Source organism: Ricinus communis, chromosome 5 (genome assembly GCF_019578655.1).
Source record: "Ricinus communis isolate WT05 ecotype wild-type chromosome 5, ASM1957865v1, whole genome shotgun sequence".
NCBI classification, from domain to species: domain Eukaryota; kingdom Viridiplantae; phylum Streptophyta; class Magnoliopsida; order Malpighiales; family Euphorbiaceae; genus Ricinus; species Ricinus communis.
In genome coordinates, this window is record NC_063260.1 from 3,910,094 (window position 1) to 3,919,868 (window position 9,775).

The 9,775-nt window shown below is 27.2% G+C and overlaps 1 protein-coding gene across 1 annotated transcript; it reads right to left on the reverse strand.

Moving 5' to 3' along the window:
* Positions 1 to 2,241: 2,241 nt before the first annotated feature.
* On the reverse strand, positions 2,242 to 4,557 carry LOC8258926 (DELLA protein GAI). Its single transcript, XM_002533984.4, has one exon. It carries the CDS (start codon positions 4,268 to 4,270, stop codon positions 2,567 to 2,569), a length of 1,704 nt encoding a protein of 567 aa, XP_002534030.1. The 5' UTR covers positions 4,271 to 4,557; the 3' UTR covers positions 2,242 to 2,566.
* Between the last annotated feature and the right edge of the window lie 5,218 nt (positions 4,558 to 9,775).

A 9,775-nucleotide genomic window follows, 5' to 3' on the forward strand; every position in this document is an offset into this window, starting at 1 on the left:
AAATTTAATAAATATGTTTATAAAGTAAAAGTATATTACGATTTGTCTATGTTAACTTATTGATCTAAATTGTATATAGATATTTAAAGGTATTTTAGAGCGTTAATAATTTATTTCTATATATAATATGGTATAAAGAAGTGTTTTACCTCACTTTAGTTTTTCTTATCTAATTTCAAAAAATAATGCAAAAAAGAAGAATTTGAGTTTAAAACGCACTAATGGGCGTTAATTGGACTGCGGCTATTAAAGGCTCGAGAATCAGACACGTGGGCTATTAATAGTTTGGGCCTAGCTTAGAATCAGACATGTGGGCTATTAAGAGTTTGGGCCTAGCTTAATTCATGAAGGCCCAAAAAGGAAATTTTAAGTAATTATTATATAATTAGTAGATAATTATCATTTGAGTAGTTTAGTTTGTTTAAGACAATAAAGAAATAAACTAAAGGAGTTGTTTGGGGAGGAAAGAACTCTGAAAAAGGGAATCTCTACAAGGAGTAGAGGTGAATTAGAAGAGAGACTTCTTCGACTACTGAATCTCTGGAAGACAAGGGTTCTATTCTCAGCAGAAAATTCTGGAGTGAATCAATTAATCTTTGACATTTTACTAGCTTGTATAGCATCACTTTTTGAAGAATCAGAGAAGCTTTTCGAAGACATGGAAAAAGAGGATCAATCTTCTTCATTCCTTGAAGAGCCCTTTGAACTTTGAGGGAGTTTTAGTTTTCTATTTTATGAGTTTTAAGTCTTTCTATTTAATTACAATGATCGTTGGATTGAGTATGTTAGGCTAAGTCTCATAAGTGTTTAGTTTGGTTTTTTACTTATGTTTGAACCTTATATATTTTGAATTTAATGAATGATTTCTTTTTCTTCATATGTTCATTAGTTTCATCTATTATTATCGATTGACCATCATATCAATTCAATAGTAATATATGTTATGAAAATCTTTAGATTAAAAGTATTAGAGACATCATCTTTACTTTAATCTATGTTGGTTAGGGAAAATGCACATCATTATCTCATTTGTTAAATTAGGGCTTAAGAGAATTAAGGGGATTACTAAGTAAAAGCTAGACTAAATGTTATTTTATCATATAGTTCATATTAATCATTCTAGTTGCATATTTACTTTCTGGTTATTTAATTTCTTTTATTAAACTAAGATCATTCTCAAAACATCGGCTTAGAGTGTTTATATTTACTTTCAATAATTTGTGTGATAGTTGGTTTTTATGATATACCCGAACTACCATTCGGTTCGTACACTTGCGAGTACTTATTTAGACACATCATTAACTTTTTTAGAGTTCATAATATAAATAATATGTTTAAATTTATTAAAATTTAATGATAAAGTATTTTAACATGTTAAAGTTATAATTTAATATATAATATTTTTAATACTTAAATATGTGAAACAACTCGTAATATAGAAAAAGTTGATATGAAATAATTAAATTCAAAGTGGAAACAATCTCTATATTTAGAGAGCAACAAAATAAAGTGGATAAAATATCTAAATACCATGCATCTCGTAAAATTAAAATATTTACAATTAATATCATAATTAAAATTATTATCTTTAATAATAAGAACTTAATTTTTAGATACTTATAATTGTAGATTATGAAAGACACGTTGTTGCTCAATATTAGCAAATGTTTTTACTAGAATTAACAAAAGAAAAAAAAGCCAATAGTAGTGAGAGAGCAGAATGACGACTCTATTACATGTAAATACTTTTTAAGAATTATCTAATTATTTCATCTTTTTTTATCTATAAAAGCCAAAATCAAATTATTAGAGAAACAAATTTTCAAAGATAAATTTGGTATTTTAATGAAAAAAAAAAAGTAATTGAATATAATATGGTATACTAATAAGAGATTTTAATATATTTTTTAATTATAAAAAACAATAAATATAACCATACCATCATATCACGATGAATATATCACAATTAATAAAAAAATAATTCATATATCGAATATTTTATAATTTTATATTGAATAATTAATATATATTCTATCCGTTAGTACTAATAAATATATATCAATTATTTAATTATTTTAATATTAATAAATATGTGTTAATTATCTATGCGATTAGAGTGTAAATAAAAATATATATTAAATCTAAACAAAAGAATTATACTTTACACCCTACCAGGATTTGCAGACCGAAAAACCAAAAGAGGTCACAGAAAATTTTAAAGAAAAAAAGAAAAGGAAAGGATTGTAGCTGAGAATATGTTCCAAATTTTATTTTTTCTTCTAAGAAAAAGAGTCCAAATTTATTATAAAAAGTTAACATATAGATACAGATCCTCATTGATAAAACAAACAGAGAAAAAAATAAATCTAAAATTACAACAAGTTAAAAAAAATAAAATAAAATAAAACAAGAGGTGCAAAGAAGACTAGAATTACACATACTTGGATTGCCTTTTTACCCTCTCGTGTCAAGTCTCACTCACTTTCCCTTTTGTCTCTCAGAAAGGTAATTTTTGAGATTCATCGATTTGATAACATGAACTCGGCAGCTGAGTCGAGTCAACTTATTACTTTGAATCGCTGAGTTGCCAAGCCGAGGTAGCAATCAGTGGTCTAGTATGCCAACCAAGCATTAAACACCCGTTATTTTCCTCTACTCTATACCCATCGCCACCGGCAAATAAGGCTAATAACATACTAGCTTGTTTAAACGCATTCGAACCGAGATGCACTCTGTCAAACCCGGCCGATTCAAATCGAGTCCGCCAATGAGGCAAACTCTCATGCCGCTCAACCCGGTGAGCCCCCTCGCAGGCCACAACATTACATATTTGCCTACCTAAATACAACTCGGACATAACTAGATCTTGACTCGGAACGTTCAGACCCGACCCTTCTAACGAGTCGAACAAACTCGAATAGTAATGCAGTGCTTCTGTGAACCGGTCTAGAAAAACCGGACCGTTGTGGCTGGCTTCTTGCTCAACGACAGTGACGATCTTGGGTTTCATTGCTTTGATAGAGGAAAGAACCTTTTCCATCCCGCCGGGTCGGGCTAGAAGGCGGTGGAGCTCGAACACGGAGTTGACGGCAACTGTTTCGACGTCAGGAGGGCGGAGGTCGAGCATTTCGGGTTGGAGATCAGCTAAACTATTAGCGACGAATCCGCGAAATTCGAATTCGACGCCAATTGTGTCGGCTAATTGCGCAAGCTTCCACCCGACTTGCTGTAAAGCATCGGTGTTATTGGACTGCGGGGGGCCAATTCCAGTTAAACGAAACGCGGGTGGGCCGCCAGGGCGTAAGGCCAGAGCTTGCATGAGTGCAGGCCATTGCATGCCTTGCTTTAGTCCAAAATCAATCACATGAACTCTGTTTGCAGTGCCAAAAGCTTCAAGAATGGCTTGGTTCGCAGTGAAATGTGCGAATTTGAGATAAGGGCAAGTCTCATAGAAATGCATCTCTAAAGTGTCGGAGTAGGAAGGGTCGAGAGATTCCTGAGGGTAAATTTTGTAAATTCGACGAGCTAATGCTTCAGCGAAGTAAGTAGCCACTTTTCTCATGGAACTAGCCTGAGAAGCGGCCAGCAAGCCTATGTGCTTGAGGAGTGCTTCTGCTAGCTTGAAATTGTCTTGCTGGATAGCTTCTGCACAGGCTAAGAGTGTGTGGACTAGACGGACTCCTGTCTCTTGTGAGTCGATCAAGACCATTGGTCGATTTGGCTCTGACAGATTAGTAGGGATTGTTGAATCCGAATTCGCAAGAGTTGAAGTTTTCATTCTTTTCCTGCTGCTGCTGTTGTTGTTGCTGTCTGATGATTCAGGTTGCGGTGGATAAGCAGCAACACCAGGAATGGCTCTAAGATCATATTCAGAATCATCATTGAAAATCCCAGATTGAGAATTACCGAAAGAAATTACGGAAGAAGAATCCTGCTGATTTTGGATTGTGTCAAGAGGGTTATTGAGCTCAGAAAGCATACTCTGAACCCAGCCAGAAAGATCTGAAGGGTTATAATGCACAGTATCAGAAAGATGAGAAATACCATCTTCTTGAGCAATACCCATAACCATTTCAAGCTGTTCAAGCTTTTGAGCAACCTCTGCCATATCAGATGATCTAACTTTATAACCCAAAACAGCAAGCAATTCATCCATGCCACCACCGTCTTGTTGCTGCTGTTCCTCTTCTTCTTGCCATAATTTTCCTTTCGCCATTGCAGAACAAGAAGAAGAAGAATCTCCTTTGCTTTCTTGGTGTTCTCTTTTCATATTTCTTTCAAAAATCTTGTTCCTTGAATCTCCTCCTTTTTTCTTCTTATTTTTGTTGGGGGGGGGGGGGGGGGGGGGGGGGGGTAGTAAAAATACCAATCAAGGCGACATGGGATTTGTTGGGTTTGTGTAATATCAAAAATCTTGATGAATCATTCAAAGAAAAGATCAATAAACAGGAGGGAGAGATGGGTGTGTGGGAGGTCCAATAACAGAAGCAGAAGTTGGGAATGGAAAAGATAAAAGGAAGAAGCAAGGCCACAATAATGATAAATGTTTTTCTTTCTTTTTCTCTTTTATTAATATAAGAATATTGTACCCAAAAACATAAAATAAATAATATATAACAGAATAAATTTAAATATAACAAAATTAATTAAGAGGATGTATAAAAATTAGGGTCCGGCCAGTAGTTAAAAGGTATGGAGAAGAGCCGTGCCAGCACCGCAATTCTGAAAAAGATGCCTTCTAATGGGTAATTGTGTACAGCTTCTGTATACCTGTTGTATTTTTATTTTTTTCAAAAGGTCATTTTAGTTAAAATAATAAATAATAATAATAAAAAGAATATTTAGTTTTTAAAACAAAAGTTAAAAGCGCAAAAAAAAAAATCAGGTAGCCGTACTACGCTATCAATTTGCAGATTTGTTTACAACCTGCAGGATGGGTAAAGGCAACCCGTTCTCGGGAGGCGCGTGTTACACGCCCCGTCGCTCGACATGGATGTAATAATAATCATAAATAATAACTAAGATGGAAAGAAATGTTAGTATTATAATGTTCTAAAGAATTGTTTTACTAAAGTTTTGTTTCAAATAATTGAACTTTCAGTATTGATATCATTTCACAGCTCATCGAGAAAAGGCCCAATGCCCTAATTGTCATCGCTGAATTCTAATAGTTTTTATACAATTTTTTTTCTTTTTAAACTGGTTCGGCAGACTAATTTTTAACTAGATTGTAAGTTATTTTAATTTAAAAGTGATTTTAATATATATATATATATATATAGGTATTATTATATATATTAATATATATTAAATTTTAATATATAAAAAAATTTATGTGTGGTTATTTTCTGACAGATAAATATTTTATTTTTATATGTATATTTATTATAAATGTATTAAATTGTAATTTTATTATTTTAATTAATTTATTAATAATAAATAATATTTTCAATTAAATAATAATACTAATCTATTTTATTCTAATTATATTAACTAAAAAATTAGTTTTCTAATTAGACAATCTATTTAAAAGTAATATTTTTAATTATATTTTTAATAATTTTATTTAATTTTAAAAAATAATAATAGTTTTATTTTTAATATAATTAATATAATAGTAAAAATTAACTAATGAATATTTACCAATCTCCTTAATATTTATGTACAATTACGGTGCTAACTTTTTTAGACCGGATGAAAAGTCCGTTCTCCTTGTTAGTAGGGTCCGACTCAGAATCTCATATTGCATTTTCTTCCTCAATCATTTTTTTGGCTTGTCGACTTTTATGACCAGGACGGGTCCGACCCCCAACACCCCTTCTTGCTCTCCCCCTTCGTCTTTATCAACAACAACCAAGTTTTTATATAATTACATCAATAATTTTTTAAATTAATAAAATAATAAAAATATTTAATATGTTATTACTTTAAAATATTAAAAAAATTATGTTAAACCTTATAAATAAAATAAGTTTATATTATTATTTATAATAAAAATAATTATAATAACTATGCAATACACGTAACCACTAGTTTCTAATAACTCATGTTACTTCATCATTTTTTTCCTCTTTTTTATTCTAATTCTAATAAAGGTGCTTTGTAATAAATAATATATCGTAAAAACAAAAATCAATCAAATCCAAACATATTGAAGCAACCCAAAAGGCTCAATTAAACTCACAAAAAATTTCGTAATCTAAAAAGCCAACATTAAATTCCTTAATAAAAGAAAAGACAGCATTAAATCAAAACTATACAAATCAAAGTAATCGAGGAGTAATTATATCTAATTCTGAAAAAAAAAATTGACAAATTAATGTATCTAGTATAAATATTCTAGAACAAAGTTTCCAAGTTCTTTCCTAAACAATAATTTATTTTTATATTATAAATTCAGTGCTTTTCCGACAGGGAATTAACCGACAATAGATTGGTGATAGGTTAAAAAATGTAATAGAGGTGTTGAAAAAAGAAAAGCTATTAAGAGGAGAAAAAAAAAGGATTTCATAACAAATATCATTTACATTGTGTTTAGTTAAAATTTAAAAAGTTTTATAAAATTTATTTGTAAATTTAAAGTTGTGTTTTGAATAAAAAAATAATTTACGATTTTACGTAATTAAATTTGTATAGAATTGATTATAGCTAAATTAAGTTCTAACAAAATATATAGAATTTATAAATGAGCGTAAGTCAATGTATTTCATTATACTAAATATCTTTTCAATTTTATCATTTTAATTTTACTTTTTTTTATATTTTTTCTTTAAAATAAAATAGATTTCTTAATGGATTTTAACCAAGTATAGCATTAGAAAATTCATTACATCATATATAGTCTAAGGTCTTCCAAAAATTACTTGGACAAGCATATTGGGTATTGAAAGTTTTACAATTTTTATAGATGGGTTTGTTAAGAAAGTTCAAGGGGGCAAGAGTGACTTTCTATAAGCAACAAGGAAGGAAGTTATGGTAAATGTAGGACTACAAGCCCTACATTATGCTTGTGTAATTGTATTTAAGCTTCTAATAGGGTTGCTTAACAAGCTTGAATGTATGGATTATGATTTTTTATGAGGGCAAGGAGTAAATAAAAAGAGTTATAATTTGGGTGAAGTAGTCTAAATCCTAATGCGATATTCACTTAAGAAAATGTCGTGTTGTTTTTCTAGCTAAGTAAGGTTGAATAGAATCTAGATTTACTTTGGGTAAAGATTATCAAAGAAAGATATTTTTGAAAGTATTCTAGATTTAACAAAGTTTATTAAAGAAAATGGATCAAATTTAACAAATGGTTAAGACTCAATGTATGACATGATAAATTGATCAAAATTCTTGGACACCATTTATAGATATCAAGCTGAATTCTACTAAACTCGATATTCATGGACTTTTTGAATGTTGAATTGATTGATAAATGATGAAAGTTTAGTATTGTAAAGGGATTGACTCAATGTAAGAAATGATAAATTGATCAAAATTCTTGGACACCATTTATAAATATCAAGCTGAACTCTACTAAACTCGATATTCATGAACTTTTTGAATGTTGAATTGATTAATGAATGATGAAAGTTTAGTATTGTAAAGGGATTATTTTATCTGAAGATGCGAGGTATTGAGCATTTTTAATGTATCTATAAAGCTAATTTAAAGCATGTCGTACAAGATTCTTATAAATTGATAAATTATTATTTTAAGAGTCTTTAATATAAGTGCATATCTAAAATTTGGACTCAAAACATTAATTAAATTAGAAAAAAATCCTTACTATCTCATCTACACATATCCTTTTTGAAACTACAAATGTTAATGACAAAATTAATATGGATTAATGATCATAGAAGCATATTTAATTCTTTTTTAATAATGCATAATTGGTTTATTAACATTTTCAGTTGAATTGGAATATGTATTAAATCTAGTTTCTTTTTATTTTTACTAATGGTAATATTTTGTTCTAGAAAGAATAAAAGAATAAAGTTACACAGCTTTAAATGAGAGCAGAAATAACAAAAAGTAAAAGAAATTACTTTTTATAATAAATTAAATTATCTAAATTTGAAATGTATATTAATATTTAAAATAAAATATATAAATACTACTATTTGTCAATATTTTTTTTTGGAGAATGATCGTAAAAAGGCGACTGCGATATAATAGTGTTAAGGATGATGAGGGTAGTAGAAGTAAGGACAGTTATGAATGAAATAGTGGTGGTAAGAGGTATTTTATTATTTACTATATTGATAATTTTTTAAAATTATTATAATATTTTAGTTATTTTTAATTTATCAAGAAAAATAATTATTTTTTTACTTTTTTAGAATAGAATTAATTTATATTAAATATATAAATATTTAAACTAAAAAATTTATAAATTCAGAAAATAGACTAAATTAAATTAGAGTGATAAAATTAGTGATCAAATTAAACTTGATTTCAAAGATGAAATAGTAAAAACTAAAAAATGAAAAGCTAATAATAGAGTCAAGCGAGTAATGTATCATTTTATTTTTAGAGATTTTTCAAATATATCTTAAAATTAATATAAAATATTACTTTTACTTTGTAAATCTTTTTCCATTCTTTTTTAATTTATGGGTGGTTGTTTTTCAGTTTTTTTTAGTTGTTTTCAATTATTTTAAGAGAAAATAAAAAATTAAGCAAAACTGTAAATTTAAAAAAAAAATTGAAAACTGTGTTTTTATATAAAACACAAAAAATAAAATAAAAAGAAACCATAAATTTAATATCTTTCTTTTTCTACGTGACACATATATGGGTCCTTGAATGCTAGAAAAGTTTTCAAAGAAACAAACAATGACATAATTACAGGAAAGCGGCAGTATTTTTTTATTATTTTATTAAAGAAATCTTTTGCAATTTTTTTAAATATTTTATCTATATGAGGTTTTTTGAAAGTGTATTATGATTCTTTTATTTGATATTTTATTGGTATCGGTAATACTTTCGTTACCATTAGTATAAATTTTTAGTTTTATTTTAATTTTATTTTTATATATTTAAATTATATTTAATATATTTTTGATATATTTTTTAAAATATATCTTTATACCATTGAAACATAATAATTATTATAAAAAAATATCATAAAATTATCTAATTTTTGAATACCAAATATAAAAATATAAAATAAAAATAATAAATTTATCTGATTTAATATTATTTTTAGACGAAATTTTAAAAATAAAATTCATAATATATAAATTAAAATAATAAATTTTTAATATCTTTTAAGCATTTTATTTTTATAAAATTTTGAAAAATAAAAGATTATGAAATAAAAATTAAATTTATAATAATATAAATTAAAGTTAATATCATTTATATTTGTTAGATATTTTTAGTATCCTATTTTAGAAGAAATTCTAAAAAACTTATAATAATATAATTAAAAATAAAAAAAATTAGTATTTTTTAAGTGTATTTTTAATATAGTTTTATGACGAAATTATGAAAAAATAAAATAAAATATAAAATAAAACTTGGTATCACAATAATACATACTAAAATAATATTTTTTGTTATTTTTAATATATATTATTAGTAATATTTTTCTAACAAAAAAATTACATGAATAAAACTTTTGAATAAAATCATAAAATGTCTTTTGATTGTAAGAATAATTTTTAGTTTCAAGTGAAATTTCTTCTAAAATAAAAAGAACATGTTTGGTAAAAAAATCAAAAGTAAAGTTGAACAGAAATTTAAAAGTAAAGTTGGCCCTTTCTATAGTTTATATTTATTT

Coding starts and splice junctions, on each gene's coding strand:
- LOC8258926 (XM_002533984.4), bottom strand. CDS start 4,270: ATGAAAAGAGAACACCAAGAAAGCAAAGGAGATTCTTCTTCTTCTTGT.